The sequence below is a fragment of the Pocillopora verrucosa genome, chromosome 14 (genome assembly GCF_036669915.1).
Source record: "Pocillopora verrucosa isolate sample1 chromosome 14, ASM3666991v2, whole genome shotgun sequence".
In the NCBI taxonomy this organism is placed as follows: domain Eukaryota; kingdom Metazoa; phylum Cnidaria; class Anthozoa; order Scleractinia; family Pocilloporidae; genus Pocillopora; species Pocillopora verrucosa.
The window spans coordinates 21458684-21486330 of NC_089325.1; the positions used below are offsets into that span (position 1 = coordinate 21458684).

Below are 27647 nucleotides of genomic sequence, written 5' to 3' on the forward strand. Positions count from 1 at the left end.
AGCAATAACCAGTACAGATTAACAACGGCAATGTGATCGATTTTAAAATTAGTACCTGAATCAAATTAGTCCCAGAAGTAACCGGAGTCGCTGGAATTTGAAACTAGCTTAAAAGTTTCACTTCCTTTTGTTTAATTTGTGGTAACATTTGGTTAACTAATCATTGATTGTTTAGCGCGTGAGGACACGTGCAACCTGTTATTTTCCGTATGCACATTTCGGAGGTCGTTGCAGATTATTTCCACTAAATGGCTTCAATCCAGACGTATACTGGAGCGCGAGCTGAAAACAATAGTAAAGTAGAAGCTGATGAAGGTGTGGACAACAAATCGAGAATGGAAAGGCCAGAAAATGATGTGTGCTACCTCCGTGGGCAATGTACACTCTTCTTATCATTTCTTGTTTTTAAAGAACCTTTTTTAAGAGAACGTTCAGGCCAAGATTAACCAAAAATTTTTAAGAACAAACCCTGCTGTGAGTCAGTTAAGAGCGTCTTTAGTTTATTTCGCTCATTTGTTTTTTTGAGAAGTATAAATAATAGAAAAAATGTTAAACTGTAGTCTAATAGTTTAAACTTAAATTCTTAGGGACATTTTCTATAGTTAACAATGCAGTTTCCGTTATCGCACGATGTACTGAAGACCAACTCAGTTTCTAGTCGAAGTTTAATCTAATGTAATACTATACCGCACCACTTTAGAAGCTTATTAAGAACGTTTTTAGGTGCAAATAGCAAAAAATAAAAGAAAAGATAAGTAAATAAAATAAGAAAGTTCAGCCTCAGCCCCAAAAGTACACCTTCTTATCAAACAAAAAATAAAATGTAGTGATATTGGACGACAACTTGAAGGAGTGCCTGTTGCACCGAAATGCCTCAAACGGAAAACAAATTGGAAGATACTGTCTTTACATCTCTACAATTCCTTAAAATAAAAATGTCTTGTTAAGTACCTGTATTAGAATCTTCTCACTTTTTTCATCATTTTCAATACTCCGCTGTAACACAGAGTAGAGCAAATTTGTTACTGTTTAAGGTTTTAACTCCCTCAAAAGATCGCCTGATCGTCCATGTAAAATCGGCAAGACTGATCAATATTAACCGACATACGGAATTATGCGATTTGTTCTGATGTGAGCTATCTAAAGGGAAGGAATAGCTATAACTTAACTTATGGATAAGAAGTACTAAACAGAAAAAAAGGTGATCGCACTAGCCTCACTCCATAAATTTTTATCATAAAGGTAAACCGGTCTCAGCTCTTCACTCGCCTTCTTACATCAGCTGACTCAATTGACTCAAAATTTTGATGCATGTGCTGCACGTGTTTAACGTTATAAAGGCTACTAACACATTGTCGGGAAAAAAACCTTGGTTGTCGCTTTGTTGAACAAGTCGTGACGCAAAAGCGCGCTTTTTTTTGACGAATTTTGTTCAAAGCATTGATCCACTTGGAGTATGATATTTGTCTTCTTCTAGATGCTCAAAGCACATCCCATTCTTATTCAATTTCACATTTCACGGAAATTTTTGGCAAACTTTCGCAGGCAATTGCAACAGAGAAATGACGCATCCACCTTCCGCGCGCCGATTTCATAAACTGAGGACACTGTGACGTCAAGCGCGCGCAGAACACGCCCTGACAACTATGAAAACAGTACTAAACGACCCTGATTGTTCAACGGGATCGGGTCGCGTGCTGACCACGTGCAAGTTCAATGATAGTCTGCGCGATTCTTGTTCTTGTTTTGTGCGCTGCGAAATATTTCTTTTCAACTGACCCGTTAGAATGCAAACCAGGAAATGTGCTTCAATTTTCTTTCATTTGATTGTCTCTAGTACCAGATTTCGCCATATGTGCCAACAAAGTCCGCGTGTTCCTTATCACCAAATTACAAAAAAATTATATGAAGGTGAATTGGCGCAACAAAAGCATCAGTTTCTAGTATTTTACCACCCGCACAAACCACCCGGTCAACGCGTTCACTGAAAACAGAGCTTTTCAAAAACGCTTCCCATAAGGATAAATTTGAAAACGTTACCCTGACGTTTCAGACTGGACGGCCGAAAAAAAATTGAAAACAGATCTTTACGTAAAACTAAACGTCAAAGCTTCTTGAATTCTATGGCGAACTAATTGGGTCTTCTTTAAACGCTAGGCTAGATGTTTTTTCTGTTTCTCGCGTCTGCTCTTCGATCGGAGGAAGGTGAGCATACTTACCAGCCCGCCGTTGATCATCAAGCCTGACTGCTAGCATGCTCAAAGATGCATTTAAATGTTTCTGTAACTTGTGATCCTTGTAGTGTGGACGGGAAATAATTTGTTCGTTTTCCAGAGTAGACAAGTTAAGTTGCATTTCAAATTCATCTGACTCAGGGTGGAGGGAGCTTCGTTCTCACTACTAGGCTTAAATAGCTGCGCCTGTCTAAAAGACATCACGTGAGTGCCTGTCTAAAAGTCATCACGTGATATACAGTGCAGAATAATAACACTGTGTACTCGAGCACGCAATCCATGCAATCGTATGATATGTCATTGGACACGTGTACTGGTCACAAACAAATACTCGACAATATAAATAAATCAAAATCTTTTTAAAGGGTGCTATAATGTTCTTTAAAAACCAATGTATGTCACAGTAAAATAATTTAATAGCAGCACAACTCAGTCTATCTCTTAATTTCTGTAATCAATGACGATAAAAGTGAGATATGTTAAAATTTACTTGTAAAAGTTCTACTCTAAATTTCCTCCAAAAGCCTTGATGTAACATACTTCTTATCGATTCAAAGCATTCAATTCCTTCTCGTTCAGGTGGTGAGGACAATGCTCATCAGATTTTAGATTTTGTTCAAATACTGACTGTATTCTTGCGAGGAAATGTGAAAATTCACCCTTTCAAGATTAACACAGTTTCAGCCCTTCACTTTACAATCCCCTTTCCTATCTTGGGAAGGAATAAATACATTTAAATATTCACTAATTTCGCGGCCATATTCGCTCATATTACCAAAACCAATTTGACAAGTCCGTGATTATTATTCAGTTTAAGAATGGAATATACGAGCCTATTCGTGTGTACTTTCCAAGTTTGTAAACTCCCCAAGCGAGGAAAATCCCTACAAAGGCTTTCAATGAAAGGCGTATAAGCCTACTTGCTCTGCTTGCTTCTGGAATTCTGAAAGAAGTGAAACAAACATTTCATTGCGTTTACTATTCCCAAGTTGGATAAGCTTGTGTGCTGCAAACCAGCCCACATTTTGCGCTCTCGAGCCTCTGATCGCCCAAGTTACTCGAGGTTTGAAGGAAACGTACCAACTAAGCTTAACCGAATCATACGCACTGCATTCACATTTCCCGTCATACAGGAAGTGATGTAGACGGTGGAGGGAGAAGAAAAGGTTATAGTCTGAGAAGCCACAACTGAGTGACAATGACACGAGACACAAAAACTCGAATCTCCTTTAAACTGATACTTTGGTTTTATCAACTGAGTTAATAAGTAAATGTAAACTGGTCACTGTTAAGAGTTTCTAAATAGAATTTTAACCATTTATTACATGGAAGGATTAAACCTCGGGTATCACTAGTGCTAGTTGAACCCTCTTAAAACTCCAATAAAACTGCACCCGGTGTGAGGGACATTGCAGACCGGGAATGTTACATACGCTTATCGGATATGCTTTTGAAAACGAAACGATGTTCTAACCAAAGAAATTAAAACCAAAAGCTTACCTTAATAGTTCTTTCACGTCAATGTCCTTTTCCCAATTATCAGTAATTCCATCCACGTGTCCTATTCCGACCACACCCACCACAACACTGGGGACGACTCCTTGAGGCTCTGCAACAGCACAAGAAAGTAATGAGTCGAGTTTTTGGAACAAAGAACAACAAAAAAAGAAACACGTAGTACTGACATGGGTCTTCATTAAGGGAAGCACACGCTGGTACATGTAAGTATTTTCTCAAGTGGAAACACAGAGCAGAGGAACCCTGTAATCCGCAGGACCTTGTTTTTAGCCGAGGCACATGAACATATCCTGGACAGGCAAAGATCTCTACCTTCACTTTGAATGTCTCGAGATGCAATGTTTGAGCATCATGAGTTTGGCATTTGCAGTCATTTTAAATTTTATCCATTCCTAACCATCAAAGTTCCCTGTCGATTTCTGATGTTTTTTTTCTCCCACGTTTTTAGAACCTACTGAGTTGATATATTGTGGTATCTCTCAAGTAAAAATTAGGTTTTGCACCCACTCAAACTACGGCAACTTTTCCGAGCTGGATTCACAGGGTGAAATTTTCGCGTACAATCATAACATCGCGGAGGACAAGCTTACAACAAAAGGTAATAGCACATAATAAATTTGTCCCTATGTTATGTTGTAACTTGTACAAAAATGAATTGTATGAGGGATGGCTAAATGATGAAAGTTATATTTAATTTTTCATATCCAGAATGCTGCATGATCAACCAGAGGTGCGTGCGGAGATCAGAAGCAGATCAAAACAATTAAATATGAAACAAGCTGAAGTATAAAAAACAACAAAACGGAAAAATTTAAGCAATCTCATAATTTCACAGCGATGATATACTGCTAATAAACTCGTCAGTTACCTCCATCGGCATTGTGGATTTCAATGGGCATGGCGGATAATCTTAGTGATCTCGCCAGGTATTGATCTCTTTCAGAAACAAAAACTTTATACAACGTGGGAAAATCTCCAGTCATCTCAGCCAACATTTCAGCTAGAAGGTCCTTTTGTTTACATCTCTCTACATCCTCTGCGCTGTAAAGTAAAAAGGCAGAACATTCAACCAAACCCATGCTCAGCAATAAAAGTTTACAACACGGACACAATAACAAATATTGTACTCATTGATTTGGTTCTCAGTGTTTATCAATGCTGTCAACATAAGGCCTGACACCTCTAAAATTGTCGCAATGAGAGCAATAGCAGAGAGAGAGTTGCAACCTGTGCCCTCTCTGGACAGGACACTGTATCACTGCAGGTTACCCTTCCCATTCCAACATCCATGATGACACTCAATTGAGATCATATGATGATGATTCCTTTGATGGGTTTAGTTCCTACAGTGGTGAAATTCATACATGTAGCTGAGCACATGGGATTATGTTAAAAAACAGAACAGATGCAACCTCCAGAATAAATCATTGCATGATCTGAAATGGGTGAGGAAGAAGAATGTAAATCCAAATCTAGATTTGTTTGATTTACTATCTTTGCTGAAGAAGCAAAGTGAGAGTAAAGTCAAAACAAGTTGGCACATTAACCTCAAGACCACTGCATCTCCATCCTACAAGACATACCAGTAACATGTGTGCTCCAGTGTTATTTTAAAAAGGCTTAGTTAATTTTCTGTGGATAGATTTTGCACAGAACTCATAGGATCAGGATCAAGATCCTGCAGAATCTTACAAAAAGCTACCCTGATAGGGTAGGCCTTACTGAGGTATATCAAAATAAGGTCACAATCAGTCTCTTATCTAACACAGTCCATATCTAATATTTAAGATCTACATACACAAGTGAACAGCACATACCTAATGGGATCTTTAGTCATCATAAGATGCCAGGCTAATTTCATTTTTTGCCATATACTCAATGCAGCCATTGCCCTAGAAAGTGTCACCTGAAGAGGCAGATGGGTACCATTAATATGGCAGTTTCAAAGTGCGCTATCAACATTAATATGGTCTAATCATACTCTAAGTGCAATTATAATAATAATGATAATAACAATAATAATACAATACACTACATTGTACACTAACATTAACCTTGTCACCCTTCTCCACAACAACAGCAGATAAGGAAACCCACTGATAAAGAAAACCCTTTGTTTAGTAAATTTACAATTTCTTCAAAATCTATTAAGCTTCAGGCAAGGAAAGAGAGACTGAAAAAAATTAAGGCTTGACAAAGCATGTACAAGAAAATGAGAAAAGTAAACGTATGCTGTACCTGAATGGGACGATCTCCTAAATGAATTTGACATTCTGGTATCTTCCTAGCCTGCAAAATAAAATAAGATACAATATAACTCTTTCAGACCACAATTACAAGCACAATATTCCATTCACTCCAGTCATGTAAAAGATTTTTATCTCACCTCTCTGTAAGCTTCTCTAAACTCTCCACCTGGGGCCATTCCAAGCTGCTTGGTTATGTGTGCTGACACACTAAGTAAGAGAACTTGCATCACACCAGCTATTACCCCACTCTACCAGCAAAAGAAATTCAAGTTATGAAGAGATCATGTGCACAATTCCTCAATTGAAAAAGTTAACCATGTCTTTATGTACAAAGCAACTAAAAAATATCAAAGTGCAGAATATAAAGACATTTGTCCCTCAGATTAGAATCTTGCTATGACCTAGCCAAAATCCTGGCTCTGAGACTGAGAAAACAGAGAAAATCTTCACCATGATTAGCTAACCACACATGCCCTTCTCTTCTCTAATGTGTAATACATCCATTTTGACATTTCTGGTAATCCTTGCCATCAGACCAAATTGCACTCCACTCAGTTTAATTCCCATTATGAAGATGCAATCGTGGTAAAAGTAAACATATATTTTTATTATCTCTGTGAGAACATATATTTAGCTTTCTAACATCCTAGTTACCTCTTTTCCACCCCAGCCCTACAATTACACACAAACCTACAACCAGTTACAGCACATCTACATTGTGGTGTGCAGTGGTTTTTGTGATCAATAAAGGCATCACAAATTGTACTTACATGTTTAATAGCAAGTCTCAGCTTTTGCAAGTCAATATTCTTTGCTTCCCTGAGTAGAAATTCTTCATCATATTTAAGAATGTCGACTCGACTTTTGCAAAGTTCAACTAACACTATATCAGGCTGGACAGCTTGAATAGTCTGCAACAAAGTAATCATTGTCACATTTTTGGCCATTAAACACTGTTAATTTGAGTTGTGTTATAGTAAAATAATTTTGGTAAGGAAGTATCAGCAAAACTGTGGATGTGATAATCTGTTTTCAATGGTGGAAGTTTGTTTCAGTCAGTTATAATTTTTACACTGAAGAAATTCAGCAATCTTTCATTTAAACTGGGAATCCACAGTAGTGAGGTGTCACCAGACAAGCTTCTACTAACTCAGTAACTCAACTGCTATGTTCGGAGAGAGGTGTCAATAAAACTGTTGCTGACAGAGGTAAGTCATTTGGTATTTACCTTTGCCACATCATCTTGGCTTTCCTTACTAAAGTGAGCAGTTCCAACAAGATAAACTTTGCAGCCCTCAGGAGTTTCAAGCTTGGTTACTGTATCAGGGAGCTCTGGGCTTGAGCTTCTTCTCAACCTTTGGATGTTCATTAGGAGTTCTTCAGATATACTAACATCCTGGGGGATTTCAGGCTCAGGAGGCATTCCTATCATGAAGAAGAAACCAAAATGAATTTTCAAGAACAAAGTGAAAGAAAAAGTCCTTTAACCTATGCTACAGATTCCTTACAGCAAGTCTGAAATCATGCATTTAAATTGCCCTAAATGAGATTTCAACATTCCTCCTTCTTCACAGTTCAAGATTTGTCAATCCATCTCTGGATTACAAGAACCTCACATAAGTTACATACAGAGTTATTGCATCTCTCATCCTCTTGTGGATAGAAAAGAAAAGCCTTTGTTTCAAAATTACTTTCCCTTCTAGTTCATATATTTAACATATGTATGCTAAATTTGGTTGTTCTAATGGTCCAGCTAGTGAAAGTAGGCTAATCAACACAAAGTGCTTCTTCACATTAGAACAAGAGAATATTCACTCCAGTGAAAATAGGAAGTTTGAAGAGCATACTAATGTACAAATGTATTTCCAAGACTTAGTTTAACAGCTTTTTAAATATTTTGTTCACAAATATCAACTGAAATAAAGTATCATAAATTTACTAATAAACAATAATCCTCTATATATTTTTTAAACATATTTCTAATGTTGGATTTATTCACTGATGCTGAAAAGGTATGTTAACAAATAGGTGACTTTTACCCAATAATTTTTTTGTGAAAGGCATGCGAGATGAAGTCCTAAAAAGAAGATCACTCTTCAAAGCATTATTAAAAACCGTGGTACAAATCTTTGCATGCTTCAAAATGTTTTGCTTACCACTGTTTCAAAATTTTGGAGGTTTTAAGACAGAACAAAATCAAATCTAAAATGGAAAGATTTGCAACCGCTGAAAAACTTGGATCACACCATGAATGTTAAATGTACCTAGAGGGGTTTCATGTCCTTCGTGTTCCTGAACAATATAAAAAGATGAATTATCTGTTGGTTCTACAAGGGTCAATCCTTCTGGAGTCTCTATCACCATGAGCTGTTCATCCTCAACCTCATCACTGTCACCAAAGCTTTCATCATTTCCTCCTTCCCTTGCATCTTCAAAATTAAGATTGTCACCCTCTTCACTCTCTACCTCTTGGCTACTTTCTGGTTTTTGTTCTGAAATGTTTATTCAAATGAGAAATAATGTTTTTGAAACTATATTAGTACATAGAATAGGGGAGATGGTAAGTTTTGAGCTTGGTAAAGAAATAGAGAAGGATGTTTTTGATCTCTCCATGATCGCTCATGACAAGACAATAAACATCTTTCTCTTTAGTAGTACATGTGAAAAAAAATTAGTTAATTCAGGGGTAATGTTTGCAAAACTTTGTTAAAAGGGCAAGCACTTTGAGTCGATGGTTTGTTCATTTGACTCTGAGAGAACCATCTGTGTTCAAGACCAATTTTCTGAGTCATTATATTGTGTTGGCAGGAACCTTTGCTAAAGTGCACCAATACACCCCCCTCCCCCCCTCCTTCGAGGTGACCCATGGACATTTGACTGTTATCCCTGCTTGAAAGGTAGAGAATTTGAATCTTACTTGGGTGAGGTGGGGAATTTGAACTGAAAATGTCAAGTTTTGACAGCATAATACATGTTTTGATTTTTAAGGGATAGTTTAAAGGTAAAGAGCGTGCTTTCATGAAGGAGTTGCTTAAAAAGAATAGTTTCCCATCATAAAAAGATGCAAAATAACACACCAAAAACTAAAATGTGACTTTACTAAATTCTACAACATTTGTTGATCACATAAAGAATTGTGAATAAAAAATTGTGCTTGAGTGGAGCATTTGCATAAAATTTTAGCCTGGGGGAGTGGGGGGGGAAAAAAATTTTCATGAGCCAGTCTTCACGAGTTTAAATACCCAGGGGGGTTGCTAAGGGGGATCAACACTTAAAAGTACCTTGCTCCAACTTGGAGTGTAACTAATTATTTAAGTAGGATTTTCAAGGGTACCTGACAATGTGTTGAAGAAGAATAACATGCACTGGACCACCATAAGATCTAGGAACAGTGTGCATCAAATACTAGTACTTTTTTGTTCATTTCACAGAAACCAAATACGTCTCCTATTTTGACTGTTGTTCACCATTTTAAGGCCTTACGAGACTCATATGCCTTGATCAAAACAATCTTTAATTGCAAAATATACATGCATCCATAGCAACCAGGCAACCCCTTGTTATATCCTAGCTAACACTAAAATATTAGCTTACAGTTAATAAGCCTTCAAAACGAGCTGAATTTTAGTTTGGGGGAATTAGTACATAATTAGTTTAAAAATCAAAATTAAGGTTTTATTTCAAGCTAACTTATTTTTAGCAAAAGCCTCATTGTTATTGTTATTATCAAACATATTTTGGTAGTTCAAAATTCTGGGAAGCTATGTCGACATCAATTGTTTCGTGAGCTTACATCGAAAAGATACAAAGGAAAGTTTTAAAGTAAATCATATCTAGTCCAAATCAATCGTGAAAAAAATTGCAATTCCCTTATATTTCTTAGAACGATGACGACCGAGAGAAATACCTGCCACAGATATAAGTCTAACATCCTGAAAGTTACCTGAGAGTGGGCTGATCGAAATCCTAAATTACGAAAACTACATTAATTGAAACATGAAACAACAACAGAACATTTTGAAATTTTAACTTTTCTGGAATCAACTTGTTTCATTTAGGTAAAAAGTCACTCTAGTTTCTGCCGAATCACAATTCACCGCTAAATTTCGAATACGTACCGTCTATTTCACTTGATATTCTTTGATCTCCATCACCTGTGTCAGCCATTTTTGTTGATGAATCACTGACTAAAAAGACGTTATGTAAGGCGAACACCCATTGGTGTTTTATTAAGGAGTCGTGTGCCAAAGCATCTTTAATCCAATCAAAAGCTCTGTTAGTGTGAAGATTTCGAGAGTCTCAGCGGTTCGTACCAAGTATGCTTCAACTGAGGAATACCTAATCATTTCATAGAAACGTAGAAAATTCGCCGAAATTAGACACAGGGGTCAATTCATAATTTAATGGGAAACATAGAATCTAGCTCTAAAGTCAACGTGGGTCAACTTCAAGGTTTGAGTCCTCGAGAGCTCAATATAAGTCGATCACTAGCATATGAGGAATATCAACAGGTAACCATAATTGGGAGCGTAAGTTATGAAACGATATGGAAAATCGCCTCGTTTGGTTGGATGATCGGGTTTTTTTAAAGACTGATCTCCTTCTTTCAATGAGTATTGATTCTTAAGTTCTCTATGGTTAAGTTGTGTTTATGTTATGTTGTTTAGTCATTAAATTTAAAGTCTAACGGTATTAATTGTATCAACATACTTGAGAGTAAAAAAGGCATTCAATAGCGTGAAAATTATGGCGGCTTTGAAAGGTCATGCGATTATGGAATAAGCTTCTTTGGTTACTTGTCATTAGCCTACTCAACTGAGCTCTTTGCGGTCACGGTAGAATAACCTCTCCAGCGAAAATTTTCGAGGTGAATTACTTGTGGAGCGCAATATCAAATCGTAAGAAAGTTATTTTGTCTGAGGTATGAAGAAAAAACAAGTACTTCAAAGTTTTTGCAAATTGGTTGACCATTCATTCATGCAAATTTACTCCCTATTTGAATCAACCCTCCGTTTTTTATTTATCGCCGATTGAAATGAAGAAACGATCGCTGAATTTGTGGCTGGAATTTTGTGGAGAAAAAAGGAAAATTCCAAACCCTGAGCAATATTACCAAGGACTATAGATGAGTACCAGTAAACTCTGAGTATCTGAAAACGTAATTGGTTGCAGATACCTTGAGACTTTCACTCTTTCTATAGGGAAAGTAGCAATTAGGTTAATCTAATTAATGTTCCAGAAACTGGGATAAGCTTGACCTTAGAGCTCATAGCCTTTAACTTTATTTAAGATATTAGGTGAAACTAGTGATGTCTACATTTTAGAGCTTGGAAATGAAAGGAAAGTATAGATGCTGCATATCAAAGTTATTATAATAACTCTTTATAAATTGTTTGTTTGCTTGTCTTTTCATCCAGCATTCAAAGGAAGATAGTCATGATGCACTGGTTGAATTTCCATTGGAGTTGTTGAGCAGTGTGTCATTCTATGAGAAGTTTGATGCATCATTCAACTGTTTCACCTACATACCATCTGAATTTGCCATCTACTTGCCTCATCTGTCATTTGTTGATTTAAGCCACAATCGCCTCTCTTATTTACCAGATTCCTTTGGCTACCTGTTCCACTTGAAGACATTACTGTTAAATAACAATAGGTTACAAGAACTGCCAGAATCATTTTGTTATCTTGCAAGACTTCAAAAAGTTGATTTGTCACACAATCAGTTGAAATGCTTACCACAAAATCTTGGAAGTATGGAGTCACTTCAAAGTTTAAATGTCAGTTACAATGAACTTGATGCACTACCATTAACATTGGGAAAATCCAAATCTCTCAAACTGATCCTGGCAATCTTCAACAAGTGTAAATGTCCACCACAGAAAATTTGTAATCAAGGCTCTGAATCAGTTTTGGCATATTTACGCAATCAAAATCCAAAAGAACCAGAAGGAAAGCTCTTAGGAAAAAGCAATGAATTTCCACGTGTCAGGGGTGATGTTTTTGTCCTTGCACCATCAAACCCTCACACAGCAAGAACACAGTATGTCCAAACACAAACAAATACAAATGCTACAAGCCGCATTAAGACACCTCTTAGACCACCAGTAAATGCACATTACCTTCCGCCTGATGAACTTGTGGATAAGATTGTTGGTTGTCTGTATGGAGCAGCCATCGGTGATGCTGTGGGATTGTGCACAGAATTTATGATGCCTGATGAGTGCCAGTTTCATTATGATAAGGATTCATTATCCTGGGAGCACATGGTCAAAGACAGACACAGAAGTAAATGGAAGAAAGGAGACTGGACTGACTCATTTGACCAGACTGTGAGTCGTGCTCTTTAGATACAGTTTAAGTTTTAAAATATGCTATGCAAACAGGTACTCCTTGCACATGTGTCCTCTCAAGGTTTTGTATATGATAAAGTAAAATGATGAGTTTGAATCAAAGGAAAGTAGAATATCTCTCTTTTCTTGCATAGAAAAAGGGGATAAGTTTTTTTAAGAAACTGAAGTGCTGCATCAGTGGGGGTAATACAAGACTAAGAATTCAACTCAGTTGATAAAACCAAATTACTCTGAATTAAGTCTGTCAAAAACCTGGGTTTAACCTTTTTGACAGTGAAGAGACATGAAGCCTTGTCACTGGATTTATGTGTTACCTTTGCCCCAAGCCCCCTCTGCAATGCCACATACATACTAGTTATTTCAACTTGGAAATACACCTGTGCACACAAGTTGTAAAGGTTTAGACGGCTGGTTAGGTCACTTTCAAATATAAATGTAGTGTGAGGACAATTGAAGGTGTTGTTTACATGTAAAATGATTAGATAGATGAAAGTGTTGAAAACAAACAGCCATTTGATTTAGTCCTATTTACATGTACCTTTTATCTGCTTTTGCTATCTCAAATGTAAAGGTTTTGATCCTTGAGAACATCCTTCATTGGGCTGGTGTTGTTGATGAACTGGAGTTTGCCAAGAGCCTTCTTACCTGGTGTAAATACGGCTTTCCTGAACTGGGAGATACTGTCGGTAGAGGGGTCAGGGGAGTTATTGCTAAGGTAAGAGATGTATTTGCAATACAGTATGACTAGTAACTCCTTCGTTACTAAATTAGGGGTTCCCTTTGACAAAGAACATGATCTTCTTTTCTCTTTTGGCCTTCTCCTAACAGTGAGAGTAATGTCTATCTGGGTGAGTTATTCTTATCCTGTTAGATCCAATAATATTAATTTAGAATTAGTTGCCAGCTTTCATAGGTCTTTGCTGAGGTCTGTTCAGAAGTCTTGAGATGAGAGGGAAATCAATAACCTCTCAAATCTTTTATGAACTGATTAACTATAATTTACTTAATATCTGAAAAAAATCCAGTCAAAAATTATTGTACAGGTATGTTTGTATTCTTCCTTTTAGAAACCATTTCCTCTTATCCTGTGACAAAATTCTTAAAGTCCCTCAAGTTGCACTTTATAAAATTTAAAGTTATTATAGCAGAACAATATTTCCAATGTAAATGAGTATTGCTTTTATCAATAAGGGTAGACTAAAACCCTTATAAAGATACACGTACTTCGCATTTGGTAAAAAAGTTACACCTTATCTGTGAGAAAAACTTAAATGAAACTAGAACATTTGAAAATGATAAAGGTTTTAACAAGATGGACAAATTGTGACATAACTCCTTTAAATATCCTTCCAGGTTGTTTGTGAACCACAGTTTATGAGTGATCCCCATGCTGCTGCGAGATCAGTGGCAAACAAGTTTGAATCACCATCTAATGGAGCAGTAATGAGAGTGGCAGCTCTGGGTATTGCTCACTTTCACAACTTAAATGAAGTTGCAACAAATGCAGTCAGAATTTGCAAGGCTACTCATTGTGATCCCAGGTAAGAAGCTCTATGGATTGTATTTATTGAAAAGTTGTAGGTGGTGATAGGAAAAGAGAAAGTCAAAATTTGATGAAAGACTTTATAAAGTTCATGCTTCCAAGTGTACATTATTGTCCATTGGAAGAATCTAAAGAAAACTAAGAGCACTTAGTGAGGCTTGGAAAAGGTGGGGAAAGCCATTAACTCTTTTACCCCCATTATTTTGTAAAATAAATTCTCCTTAATGTCTGCCATACAATTCTCATCATGTAAGTTTGGAGAATTTGGTATTCGATCAACTTATAATCCCCTAATTGATACTTTTCTTTATTCTCATCTCTTGTCTGCTTGATATTTTATTGATATTGTAAGGAGAAATTCTGTCTTGGTCACTCATGGGAGTTGAAGGGTGAAAGGGGTTAGGAAAGAATTCTGATCATTTCCCAGTTTGCTCCCAATTGGTATCTCTCATCACTTGGATGCACATTGTTGCCTGAAACCCACATTGCTATTGCAATAAAATGCCAATAGATCATGTGTTCAACTGCTGTAACAAACTGTCTACTGTATATTGATTTATACAATCATTGCTTGAATATGAAAGCAATCTTTCTACTTAAGCAGTAGTGAAAAGAAGGCCTGAAAAAAATTCAGGCCTGTACGGGATTTGAACCCATGACCTCTGCAATACTGGTGCAGTGCTCTACCAACTGAGCTAACAAGCCAACTGGGAGCTGGCCACTGTGTTGGTTCCAAATAAACCCGTGAAGTGGTGAATAAACAGCTGTGAAGATATGAAAGTCATATATTTGAACTGCGGATAAAGACGTGAATATGAAAGCGATCTTCACAGTTAAGGAAGAAGAAGAAGAAGGCCTTCTTTTCACTACTGCTTAAGAAGTGTTCCTAACTGCAAAGATCACTTTCATATTCATGTCTTTATCTGCAGTTCAAATATATGACTTTCACATATTCACAGACAATCATTGCTTATTACCTTTTCTAACATTATCCTCTGTCTAATGCCTTGGACTAAAGCATGGATAGGATTGTAACAATATTGCCAATCTAATGGCTCCTCCAGTATTTTTTTGTTCAATCTTTATTTATTTACTTGCACTTTGAATTCTCAGGTGTATTGCAAGCTGTGTTGCTGTATGCATTATCATTGCATTGATATTACAGGTATATTTTTTTACTTTGTGTCTTTGACAAAGACTTGATTATTGCAAACAATCTGAGGGCAAATGTTAGAAAAATATTTTAGAAGGGGATGTTCAGAAAGCAACTTTTTTCCTCAGAAAATTTGGTTCTCATAAGAGGCATACTGTTTTGTTTTGTTTGTTTTTTTTCATTTGTGCCATTGATTCCTGGAGTTTACTTAGGATTCCTCTATTGGTGCTGTGGCCTTAAATACAACAGCTAATATAAATATAATTATAGACTGAGGATAAATTTGCAAAGTGTTAAAATATTTATTGTGCTTTGTTATAATTTTTATTGCAAGGGGCAACATGAATTAACGAGCAAGTCTTCTCTTGAAGAATTACTTGAGAAATCGAAAGAGCAGGGAAAGGTTTACTTGGTAGAACCCTTTCATCAAAAGGATTTTCATCATTATTTCAATTGCCAGACCTGGCAGGAGTAAGTCAGCTTTTATTTGGCCAATTTTTATAACTTTTTTTATAATTTTTTTTATATTGTTTTGTTTTTTTTTTTTTAATTAAATCAAGGAACGGTTTATGGTCGATTTTCGTCATAATAATCATCAACATTGTTTTTGTTGTTATTGTAAGAGTGCTTTTCGATGGAGTGTCCCAAGGTATGGTAATCACAACGTCCAATCAGAAAAAGTAAAATACCTTTAAGAGCTAATGGGAACCCAAAGTAATACCGACCTAAACTGCCAGCGACCATCGTCGTGATTGGTTTTAGTTTTCCATTTGATTGGTCAAGAGCATTGTGCAAGTTTTTTTGAACGCAGCACAGAGCAAAGTAAAGCAATTCTGGATTACTTTCGCCGGAAATTGCTCTTAAATCTAATCAAGGAGTGTTTCGTTTCAGCGTTGAGTTTTGTGAGCCTCGGATGACGGATTACACTTTGAAGCCTTTAGGAGCTGGTTTGGTGGCACTCAGATCAATGAAAGATTACAAGTAAGCGCATACGCCTGATCATTTACCAATGACCCATTTCTTCTCCTCCCTGAGTATTATCCAAAATATATATATATATATATATATCTAGATATATATATATATATATATATATATATATATATATATATATATCTATATCTTTTGGATAATATACAGGGAGGAGAAGTTTGGAGCCTGAAAAAAAAACAAAAAAACATTTGCAACGTCATAGCTAAAAGCGGAAATACTTATCTATTTGGTCCTGCGTTGCCAGGGTTTTGTTGGAGATGTAGTTACCGCACTTTAGTGTTTGATAGAGTATTAATGACCCTCTTATCGGTTATATCTTTGAAGACCTCCGAAGATATAATTATCAAACCTCTGTTTGCTTGTAAAACCTCAAAAAAACAAAAATACGCCAGCTCTTCAGGCTATGTGAAATCAAACAATGTGCCACAGATTTTTTTCTTCTTTCCCGTTTGAAATTCTTCTCCCTTCAGAGAGTGAAAGGAGGAGGTGACGATAGAAGCGGCGTGGCCGAATGGTTAGGGCGCTGGACTTGTAATCTGGTGGTTCTGGGTTCAAGTCCTCCACCCTCCTACTCACCGGATTTGTTCTCAGTCTCCCCTTGTTCAGCTCCTCGTATGCGCTGTCTAAATAGCCCAATGGTCTGCCTCCTGCCAGTTGGGATTTTCTAACACTTTCTGTTTATTTGGAATATTTGTTTCTCTCAGCATATGAAATGAATATATGCGCGTTATAAGTATCAAAATTATTACTATTTTGAAAGGACGCTGATTGCTTATTAACAGGACAGCGATAACGGAACTTGTGATGCAGGGAGGACATGCTACGTGTAACGCAGTTGTGGCTGGGGCCTTGTTAGGCTGTAAATTTGGATATTCTGAACTGCCGAGAGACTGGCTTGAGGGATTAATACCCCAACAAGTGACATGGCTAAATACGAAGATTAACTCACTGCTGGATATGATGGCTCTGCCGTGAGGGTGAAGGAAAACAGCACTTTCATAGCCATGGTTTGGGTTTTCATATTACAGTTCGTTAACCCTTTAACTCCCAAGATCTGATTGTTAATTCTCCCCTCTAGCTGCTTTACATTTCCTTGTAAATTAGTTATGAGAACTTGGTGCTAGATCAAGATAGCGGCTTCTACCTGATAAGTTTGAATATTCTCATTACCTGTTTGCTGAATAGTGTATGGATATTATAGGGAGAATTTTCATGTTAATCATTTCTGGGAGGTAAAGAGTTAATAATAAGAATCAACCACAGGATGATTAAAATTTGCTACATACAAGCACATTCCAGAGGATAGATCAAGACGGTTGGAAATCCTTGGCACGTAAGATCCTTGTTCAGTGGGAGGAAATTATCAAATATCCACTCGCTCCATAAATTAAAAGCTTAATTATCGCTCGACAGCGCCGTGTATTTTTCAACATTAAAAGAAACAGTTCCGTCTAAGAGTAAACTGCGAAGTGAAAAAGGTTTGTGTTACCTGAGAGTGCCAGATAAAAAGATGTACGTATTGGACAAAGACCATACGAAAAAAATTTTTAGAGTCAAAAGCTATGCAATGAATTTTAACAGAAATTAAAAATTTCTCAAGTTTTACGTTATTTTATGGTGACATTTATGGGAAAAGCTGTTGACGTTTCCACTTTTCAGCTCCGTAACTGCAGTTCCTAAGCCCTTGCTCAATGTAGAACGACGGTCCAGAAAGATTACGGAACAAAGGAAACAACTTACTTGTGTTCGTTTATTTCGTTGCAGAAGAATCAAATAATTAACGCGTACACGACAATTTTAAATTAAGTACGCGTTGGCGTAAAGCTCACTAATGATGACTCTATTAAGAGTCCTAAACACGAGTTGCGTACAATCGTGGTATTACATAATGTTTTAAAGTTGAACTTAGACACGTGCGGGTAGAAACTGTTGAATGATTGATTTCGGTGTAAATGTTGTTAAAGGATTCCGAAAGGATAGTACAAACCCCAATTTCCCAACCTGAATTTTCCTAAAGACGCCTCATTTACACTTGGCCACAAATCCTATACAAAATTACAGAAGAACACCTACTTGCAAAAGGAATTCAGGTCAGGTGTGGAAGACCTCCGAAATATTCTTTGTAAACTGAATCTTTTGAAATTACCCCAACGTTATTACCTTAAACTAGCTGTAAATCGATAGTGATCCCATTATCTTTATAACAACCTAACTACCTGACAATTTTGATTATCCTCGATACATTGACCACAAACACCATTGGTCAAAGTAAATTTAAATGCGCGAGTAAAATGTTGTCATTCGTGACCGTAGGCCTCTGAGGTCCCACTTGTCTGCCCTTCAGCAGCTAAGACAATCCCCCTTTACAAAGTACCCTCCACGAGCCACCTTATTCCACATCAATAATGAGAAACATAACAAAAAAGAGACTGGGTAACCTGTTTCGCGGTCACTGTAGGTGGATAAAAGCGAAATAGCGGGAGGGCGACGCTTCCACCGACATCCCGCGATTTTCCGCCTGACGGCACAGTCCGCGTTGCGTATGTCTCCCCTGATTAAGAGCTAGGGGGCTGGAAGTGGAGGTACTCCGAAAGGCGATTCAGGTGTCCGCTGGTCTCGATTTAGAACGTGGTTAACCCTGATTACCTCCAACAGTCAGCCAGTACAAACGAACTCAAAGATTGATTTTGTAACCCGGTCTTCCCGATGAAGAACGGGGCAGCCGTTCAATAAACCCTTCTCGAAAATGGCGTTCAGCCGAAATTGAATCTTAAATGTATCATAATGGTGAATATTCCCCACAGCTCCAAAGTGTAATGTCCAAACCTCGCACTAACACTACCCATATCTTCATAGAAATGAGGATCTGAAATATTTTATACTTGCATACGCTTGTATATGACCCTGGGTGAGGCATGAACTCCGAGCCAATCAAAATGTCCTTCATTCTCTTAAAATTAACAATATTTCGCCAGCTGAAATAACAGCTGGATGAGACTTCAGAAGCAAAATGACCAAATAAAAGGTGGTCATGTAGCTGAAGGTAAGTATATTTGTATACGTTTGTATGTATTTGATGATTTTCATTTTCTGCGGACATTTTCAAGAAGGGTCCATTTCAATAGTAACTGTCGTTAAAAATCTTTTACTTAAGGATGGGTTGTCCCGGGTACCTAAACTGAAATAAATGAGGCTTAAGTGGTACAACTAATAATTTATCGATACGTCCTGGTGGTTAAAACCCCAAAAACAATATCTAACCTGGGAACATTTACCAGTTAACTGCTAAATTCGCTCTTCCAGACACTACTAACGAAAAATAAATGTTCCTGTAATATTTTTTCCAAAAATGGTACTAATTCCCCATGGATACGACGGTATTTTGCGTATATCTTACTTAAATGTGTTAAACATTATGCTACCTAATTAATTATTTGCACTACCTATTACTTCAATAGCGCCCCTAATCATTTAATCATAAACAGGCAAGTTTTACTAACTTATACCGCGCTCACACACGGGCAGAGTGAACCACGTTGTCATCAGTCCGCCTCGGTTAAGTGACCAATATAATTGGTGTTATTACTCAATCCGCCTTAACTTTTCACCGACAAGGTGAAATCATCCATGCGGAAAAACCGTTCTAGTTTCTATTAAACAGTCTGGAAAGTGCTTTAATCGTCTTCATTGTCAATTGAGTGCGTTGGTTTCCCAGTCGGTGTATCGTACTCTACTGTGAATTTAGCCATTTCGTTGCTGCACTCACTAAGGGGAATCACAAACGTCGATATATCATCGTACGAGGCTAACTCGCCATTGGTTCTTCTCCAACCTTTTTCATTCAGAGTGCCTCGCGCATCCCCAACAAGGGCCTGGGCTGCCATGACGTACCTGGAGAAAAAAAGTGGACGTCAAAGAAAGAATGGCCTCCATTTGGCGATAGCAAATTACCGCATTTTTGTCCGTGGGTTTCATTTCCGAGACGCAAGCCGTTTTCCGAAAGCAGGGCCATTATCGGCTAATCATCAGAATAAAAGAAACTTGGAACAAATCTGCGCTATCGACAAAAGGCACAATTCTTAACTTTAACCCCTTAAGAGTGACAAGCATCCAATTTCTCCTTATAATATCCCCCCTCCCCCCTCTCCTCCCCTCCCCCGAAACACACATTTAAGTCACAAGATTAAAGGAAATGATCACCAACTAAAGAAGCTCTTGATTGTTAAACAAATTCTCCTTGTCAGTACCTTAGGAATAGTATAGAGAACAGTGTGCAGAATATGCATATTAATGTCAAGGTGCAAAGGTTGACAAAATTTACTTTCTTGAAATGGAAGAAAGCGCTGCTTAGCTTTGTTAAAGTATTGATGCATACTTTACCTTCTTTTGTCGTCTTTTGGAATTTTGGAAAACGTATCCATTACCATTGCCGCAGCCTGAAAAAAAGTAAAGTGTTATAAGAGGTTTTGGGCTTCATGCCGAATACGTGATGAAAAGTTCCCCCACAAGTTTGTGGGTGGTGTGAAATGAATGGGTACTGTTGTGAGGTGACGGGGGGAATGGTTTAAGTTTGATAGTGGTGATGAACAGAGCGGAAAGTGGAGGGCGAGTATACATTGAGCCATTTGGGTTGAAGTGGAATTGAAAGCAAGGGGGTTGCGTGCGAGGAGTGAACTATAGGGAGAAGCCAAAAGGGGTACTGAGCCATTAGGTGGGATATGAAATGAGAAGTAGGGTAGAGAGTGCACTCGAGACTGGGGTGAGAAGTAAAGAGGAAGGAAATAGAGGATGCACGGGATGGAGAGTGTGGAGGAACTTAAAGTGACGAATAACCTTGGAAAGAAATGGGGAAGCTTAAAGTGAAGTATGGACTAGCGTGGGAAATAAAATGGGGGAGGAGTTAGTAGTGAGGTCAAGAATTGAGTGGAGACTGTGCAGCGTCGAAGAGGAGGTAAATGATGGAATGTACCAGTGGACTACAGAGAAGAAAAAGTGATATGAATAAAAATCGATATGAGAGGATTCGGTAGAATAAATAAACAGAATAAATATACACAGTAATTTCGAAGCGAGCTTTTTTCACATAACTGATGGATAAGAGGAACAAAAATGACAGGCTTAATGACCCGCTTTTGAAAGCACAATCATTTGAATTTGCGCAACAAGTCAACTTTTTCTTTAATAAAAAAAATAAAGTACGAGTTTCATTACCTTTTCACTGGATAATCTCTCCCAGAGTCCGTCGGAAGCCATTATCACAACATCATCCTCTGTGAGCTTACAGCTAGACAAGTCAAACTTCCGAACCTGTGAGGAGTACGAAAACAGACACATGTAGCGGTAAAGGGGTTTTCCTTTCCACGATTAAGCCAGAATGCGGCATAAATGAGATTTTCGATGACCGTCGAGTTTATCAAATACCGCCATCTCCTTATTTAACAACAACACATCCAAGCAATAGAGGGTTCGCTAGTAATTTCGATCCTTCACACCAAAATGTCTAACCATAGTGCTTATCTTCGATCACGCCTCCCGAGCCCCAACCCTTTTGGCCAGCGCCGGTTATTCGTTGATTTTGACAGCCAGTTATGATGTTTCCGCTTACATCTTCGCTGACCAAGAGGATTGCGGTACAGGAACAAATTAGAGTTTATTTTGCAAACTTCGTTCCATCACGCTGTTACCATCATAACTCCCATGTCTGTTACTACAGCTCCTATTTGATGACTCCCGTATCAGTTAAGGTGTATCAGTAGCCGCAAAACGCTTACCTCTGGTTGTGGAGTGAGAAAAGGTTTAATAGGAAGGCTACAGAAAGCCACTCTCAAATCATGATCTCCAAACCCACGAGTTGTTCCTATGGTGTCCAAAAGGCGGGCCTGGTAAACAAACAAATCATACGGCTTCTTAACAATACGACTAGTCCGTAAATTGGCGGGTTCTTCCGTAACTTGCAAGCAGGTCCTGATCAGTAGTGCTTCGGCACGAGCGTTTCCTCGTTCGCGCAAAAATAAAAGGCCTTGAGCAACACGAGCTTAAGAGAGGTCAGCATGAGTTCTAGCACGATAAACCTCTCCCCAGATCGCCAGATCGTCTCTTTCCGTGGGCAGAGAAACACGCGTCCTGCAGCACTAAAAATGAGGGCCTGCACACAGGCTAGTTCTTCCACCATGAAGAACCTGATCCGTTAAAGTTTTTGAACTACACATGAAAATTAATTTGGAGAATCACTTGTTACATATCGTGCGTGGCAGGCTCTGAAGTAAGAGCAGAGCGCAATTATTAAAGGAAATGGAAGTAGAATGGTCTCAAGCCTTGCTCGTGATTCAAGAACGCGCGTTTTGTTTTTGTTTTTTCGCACGCGCGTCCTTTGAAACTCGCGCACACTTTTCTCAAGCGCTTCCTCCTTAGACACATCTCAAGAGACGTAGTTCCTTCGCTTGAGCATGATTAGAAATTGTTAAAGGCTAAAAAGGTCTTACCACCACTCAGAGTGCATTTTACCGCAAGCAAAAGATAGGATGAAAGCATTACGATGTTAGTGTTATGGCTGTTTCAATCAAAGGACGGAATACAATATTAGCAAGATGACCTCCAATTGACCTCCTTCTAACTGTATAATCAAAGTGACGAGCGTACATAATATATAGTACGTTCTGATAGAATAGAAACAGAAAAGAAAATACAAAATAAATAGAATGAGTCTTGACAATACCTTCTTTCCTTCACCGTTAATCATTGGAAATTTTCTTGTGTCTTCCTCGGTCACCGTCTTAAGAGCCCTGTTGAAATGCAGAAGTGTCAGAGTATCAGAGTCACAACTTGTAAGAGGTTATTAAGTCTCTCTAACTACTCCCTGGTCAGATTCTTAATGAACTACCCATAACGTTCTGTAAACCCGGATTGTTCAAAGCTGGGTTAAGATAACCCAGGGATAGTGTAAAATTTAGAAACCTATATTAAAACTCAACCCCGGGTTAGCGCTAATCGAGCAACTGAGTCCTGAGTCCTAAGAATTAAAATCCTGCCACTGAGTTCTTCCTTCGGTGCCCCATTGGGGAATTGAACTCAGGCAGCCATCAGGTGTCAACCCTAGTTATGTGGGGCACACCAACAGAACCAACTCCTAATCTGTTCATCTTCTAACAAACGTAATATATTCCAAGTTATTCATTTGCAATCCGTCTAATTATCCGCCAGCCTTTCCAGTTCTCATTCCTCATTGTCTTATTCACCCCCCATCTCCTCCCGTTAGCCCTGGCTCCCACAGCCCCCCAAACCTCCCCCCCATGGCACCCCCCCTTCTCCCACGCACAGTAAACAATTATTTAAGAACTTTTCAATGACCCAAACAAAACATGGTGGTACAGCCTCTAGAAAATATGACAGATCTGTGGAAGCAAACAGTCAACTGCAGAGGAGACAATGGATGAAGAAGGTGAATAGATAGGGCAGCGCTTTTTTTGCACATTGATTGTAACCTCCAGATGATATACTCTGTGATTTGGCAGCAACACAAAAAAAAAAAAAAAAAAAAAAAAGAAGAAGAAGAAGAAGAAGAAGAAAAACATACCATCCTGTCATATGTCGATCCCTATAAAGCAACTTCTGACCAATATGTTTTTTCCTGGCCCTCTGTTGAAATTCAAGCCGGCCAAAGTCACTCCCTAAAAGCTGAGGTTTCTGGTAAGCCTATCAGAGAACAAAGCATTCATAAGTCAAATCACACAGAAATGTTTCATGAATGTTACTAATTTGTTAGATAACAAACAAGTGCAACATATTTTTTGGTTCACTAATTTTTCACAACTTACAAGTAACTGAAGTCTTTGTCTCTCTGTCTCTGGTGTGAAGTCATATGAAAGAGGAATAACTTTGCCCTTGTGGACTAGGATTGCTCTGATGAAATCATTAAAACAGAAACAAAACAAACAAAATAAAATTAAAATATATTGACCCTTTCACCCCTGAGAGTGACTAGCATATAATTTCTCCCTACAATATCACTCCTGAATTAACCATTAAGGTCAAGAGAATAAAGAAAATGATCGCCAACTAAATAAGCTCTTGATTATGAAACAAATTCTCCTTGTCAGGACCTTACAAAATGTATAGATAACAGCATCAAGAATATGCATACTGATGTTAGGGTGTAAAGGGTTAAAGCAAATACACCAATGTAGTAAGAGCCCTTTTTTCCTTTTTTTTCATGGCCTCATTTTAACATTGAAGGGGGTTGGGAGGGTTCAGGAAAGTTACACAAACCTTAACAACAGCAAGTAATACTTTTCTGTTTTTGATTTGCCAATGTGTCCTTACCTCTGCTGTGATCACAAGAACCAATTATAGAGCACAGAGTAACAGAAGGTTTTTTGCATTGTTCAAAAAGAAGTATCCATCAGGTGCATGTGCTAAGCGTCACTTCACAAAATCAAAATGGCATCCTCTCACTTAGCTATACATCCATGCAACCAAACCTCTGCTTCTTTAAAATTTGGGTAATCCATTTGGTTACTCTGCACACATCAAAATTTGGACTACTTTGTTTGCAATTTTAGATTTCAAATATTTGAATGGCTAGGTGTCTAAAGTATTGTATGGCAAGGGAGATTCTGTGTGAATGAAACACCCATGGTGTGAAATTTTTAAGAGGAAAAAAATGTATTTGGTATTAGGTGAAAATAGCCCTTAATGCCCTTAACCTGTTCCAGGTGTTCAGTTGGCCCTTTGACTCCCATGAGTGACCAAGACAGAATTTCTCCTTACTATATCTATACAATATCTGTTGACAAGTGATGAGAATTAAGAAAAATATCAATTATGGGATAACTAATTGATCTAATACTAAATTCTCCAAACTAACATTATGAGAATCATTTGGCAGACAGTAAGGAGAATTACTAATGAGATCTCAGGAGTAAAGGGTTAGTAAAATGAAGCACAATAGTAAACAGCACTAAAGTAGCAAAGGAGCAAAAAAACAAGGGAAGTTTGCTTTGGATTCTTTTACCTGATCCAACCCAAACCTCTTTTGTTTTTTCACTCCTCTGCTCCTATCACCCTGTTTGCAATTTTGCTCCATTATAATAATTGAAGCCTGGAATAGGCTCACATGTCCTCTGCTGTAAGTGGTTATAACATGAGTACACGTCAGTCAAAGACAGTGACCTTAACAAATTTGTTCAAACCATGAATATCTACCCTTGGCCTAAGATTAAAGAGACTACCTGCAGTCCCCTGCATTAGCGACATATAACTTCTCTCCAAGAAACAGGGCAATAATTGATGCGCAGCCTCCATCAATCCTGTAGGTGACTTTCTCTCTTCGAATTTGTTCATCCTGTTAAAATTCATTAATTCATAATAATAAATTCTAAGTGTTTATCTTTATTGAGGAATGGATTATGGGTGAGCAAAAAACTGCAGGAGGGTTATTTATATTTCTAGTACCCCCTGCCCTTGATTTTTACCATAACAGTGGTGCCACTTTACTGCTTGTCTCCACAAACCCAGTAACTGAGACAGACCAGTAACACCCAGGTTTGTTGTTGATCTTCAAAGCAAAGCATTGACTCTTCCCAGGTTAAAAAACTTTTCTCCTAATCACATGATGGCTCCATGTTGGGTTTAGATGAAAAGAAACAGCAGGTGCAATAGAAGCAAGCTGCAAATAGTGTTTCACACTCAGTTTGCCCCTTAAAAATTCATTTGAGCTCACCATTTCTTTTAGTCCTACTGCATAAGAGAACTTGTTCACAGGATATGTAAATGTCACCAGATGCCTCTAAACTCACCATTTCAAAGAAGGCCTCTTCTAAGACTCCAATCACAAGACTATCAATTGTCACTGAAGAGATAACAGCTTCAGATAATTCCTCTGCTGCAGCAAGTTTTTCATCATTTTCATAGGCCAACAATTCTTTTACTCCATGCAACTTCTCCATTATATGGACATGAAGGTTATTGACAGCCATCAGAGCTGCTCCACATCCAGCATGGCCGTCAAATACACCAAAATATGCGTAAGGGATCTTGGTCTGAAAATTGAAAACATTATCATTTCTGGTACTTATTAAACAACTTTTATCCACTTAACAAAATCAAAATGCATAAGTTAAATTTCAAGTTATCAGTTCCAACCAGATGTCAAGTGACATGCATGTACATGTACTAATGGGATTTTTTAAAGACACCATTGAATTAAAAACTCATTCTTGGAATGATATAGTTTAATGAATATAACTGGAAATGATGAAATTTAAGGTTGGACCATACAGACATGCATACCTGTGTAACATGGGTTGGACTTCCATCACCATCTGATTCCTGGGTCAACTTGCTGACATTTAAGCAGAACATTCCAGCCACCGATTGATCTTCATTTTTATGTGGTGTTTTACCAGCATTTATTGCCCTAAAGAATATTTTTATGTATTTATTCATTAAAATCAACTTGTTAATGTGGCTTGATATGAAAATTTGATAACATTTATGAGAAAAATCCTCTCACTCCCATGATCTCATTACAGATATAGTAGGACAAAAATAATTATTGGTCATACGTGGAAGTGAAAAATATTTTGCAATTCATAATTTTTTTATCTTTGTGAATTTTTTTTATAGAAATAATTACACCGCAAACTATGCAAACCACATAAATGAATGAAGGGAATAAGTTTCTAAAGAAACTGTAGTACTGCATCTGTGGGAAAGTATAATAGCAAAATCGTCTTTTGCTCTGACAAAGGGCTGATGCTCAAAACATCAACTTTAAAACTCTGTTATGCAAACCACGGTCCTATTTACAATTGTTATTTTTTTTTTCAGACAGGTATAATTATGTTTGTCTCTGTATCTTCATTTTTAATCCCTATTTGGGTTTTATTTCAATTCATTAAGATGCATAACAGACAGCATTCTTAAAGGATGAAGAAGCAAGCAACACCTTCCAGAAATGGCATTCAAGTCCACAACAGAATCAACAGCTAACACAGACTGCAGAATTGAGCAGACATATTGCTTAATTATTATTTCATTCTCTCAAACACAAGAGGTTTTTGAACATCGTGTAGTTATTATCTAAAACTTTAAACTCATTGTATATTTATTATCTTTAACTCTAAATTTTTAGCTAATAAATTTAAACAACAAGCTATTATGTGTCATAATTTCATTTTCAAGTCAACAGGAAGTATATATACATATGCTGACGGACCAAAATTTAAAAATCCTCGGTGTCCCATTGAGATCACTGAATTGCTTTATCAGGGCAAATATCGCCATTATACCCTTAAATCCAAAAACAGATTAGAAAAATAAAGAAAGTAACTATCTGGAATAAAATCGATACCTAGCTACCTTCAAATCATGGCGATAAGACACAGTCCTGTTAAAGGAGGTTTGCCGAGGTCCGAAATAATAAGAATTGAGTCGAACAGGGCACTAAAACAAGTCTTACTCATTCATAATTAACCTCACACCGCTTGTGGACATAAGAAACTAAGCTCGACTCGCGACAGAATCCAGTCAAAACTCAATGAGTAAAGGTTAATTTTTATTGATATCAATCGAAGGTTTTTACCTCCAACGCAAGAGGAAAAGAAA

The 27647-nt window shown here is 37.6% G+C and overlaps 3 protein-coding genes and 1 non-coding gene across 4 annotated transcripts in view; 1 reads left to right on the forward strand and 3 right to left on the reverse strand.

The window, feature by feature from the left end:
• Nucleotides 1-532: 532 nt before the first annotated feature.
• LOC131795893 (traB domain-containing protein) lies at nt 533-10183 on the reverse strand. The gene is made up of 10 exons (XM_059113493.2): nt 10120-10183; nt 8266-8493; nt 7230-7426; nt 6772-6912; nt 6139-6249; nt 5991-6041; nt 5570-5658; nt 4621-4793; nt 3735-3843; nt 533-3177 (listed from the first exon to the last, which is right to left on the reverse strand). Exons 1-10 carry the CDS (start codon nt 10166-10168, stop codon nt 3042-3044), a joined length of 1284 nt encoding a protein of 427 aa, XP_058969476.1. The 5' UTR covers nt 10169-10183; the 3' UTR covers nt 533-3041.
• Nucleotides 10184-10308: 125 nt separating this feature from the next.
• Nucleotides 10309-18777, forward strand: LOC131795902 (uncharacterized). Its single transcript, XM_059113505.2, has 8 exons — nt 10309-10512; nt 11419-12333; nt 12926-13069; nt 13708-13895; nt 15011-15062; nt 15385-15521; nt 15942-16031; nt 16826-18777. The coding sequence occupies exons 1-8, from the start codon at nt 10405-10407 to the stop codon at nt 17016-17018; spliced, it is 1827 nt and encodes a 608-aa protein (XP_058969488.2). The 5' UTR covers nt 10309-10404; the 3' UTR covers nt 17019-18777.
• Trnat-agu (transfer RNA threonine (anticodon AGU)) lies at nt 14530-14602 on the reverse strand. Its single transcript has one exon. It is a non-coding gene; the product is annotated as a tRNA-Thr (tRNA).
• The window catches only part of LOC131791845 (protein phosphatase 1J-like), a 10353-nt gene continuing 480 nt past the window's right edge, over nt 17775-27647 (reverse strand). The window contains exons 2-11 of the mRNA XM_059109221.2: nt 26331-26457; nt 25838-26080; nt 25271-25383; nt 23858-23942; nt 23617-23735; nt 22759-22825; nt 21815-21922; nt 21255-21350; nt 20424-20479; nt 17775-19934 (exon numbers count right to left, since the gene is read on the reverse strand). Coding sequence (XP_058965204.2) covers nt 19718-19934; nt 20424-20479; nt 21255-21350; nt 21815-21922; nt 22759-22825; nt 23617-23735; nt 23858-23942; nt 25271-25383; nt 25838-26080; nt 26331-26457 — 1231 coding nt within the window. The 3' untranslated portion in view covers nt 17775-19717. The remainder of the gene's footprint in view (nt 19935-20423; nt 20480-21254; nt 21351-21814; nt 21923-22758; nt 22826-23616; nt 23736-23857; nt 23943-25270; nt 25384-25837; nt 26081-26330; nt 26458-27647) is intronic.

Excerpts from the sequence above, each read along its gene's own strand:
- LOC131795893 (XM_059113493.2), bottom strand. The coding sequence starts at position 10,168 with ATGGCTGACACAGGTGATGGAGATCAAAGAATATCAAGTGAAATAGAC. Across the intron at positions 8,494-10,119 it reads AATATCAAGTGAAATAGACG|AACAAAAACCAGAAAGTAGC; the intron begins GTACGTATTCGA and ends TAAACATTTCAG. Across the intron at positions 5,659-5,990 it reads TAGGAGATCGTCCCATTCAG|GTGACACTTTCTAGGGCAAT; the intron begins GTACAGCATACG and ends CTGCCTCTTCAG.
- LOC131795902 (XM_059113505.2), top strand. The coding sequence starts at position 10,405 with ATGGGAAACATAGAATCTAGCTCTAAAGTCAACGTGGGTCAACTTCAA. Across the intron at positions 10,513-11,418 it reads CATATGAGGAATATCAACAG|CATTCAAAGGAAGATAGTCA; the intron begins GTAACCATAATT and ends CTTTTCATCCAG. Across the intron at positions 12,334-12,925 it reads CTGACTCATTTGACCAGACT|GTTTTGATCCTTGAGAACAT; the intron begins GTGAGTCGTGCT and ends TCAAATGTAAAG.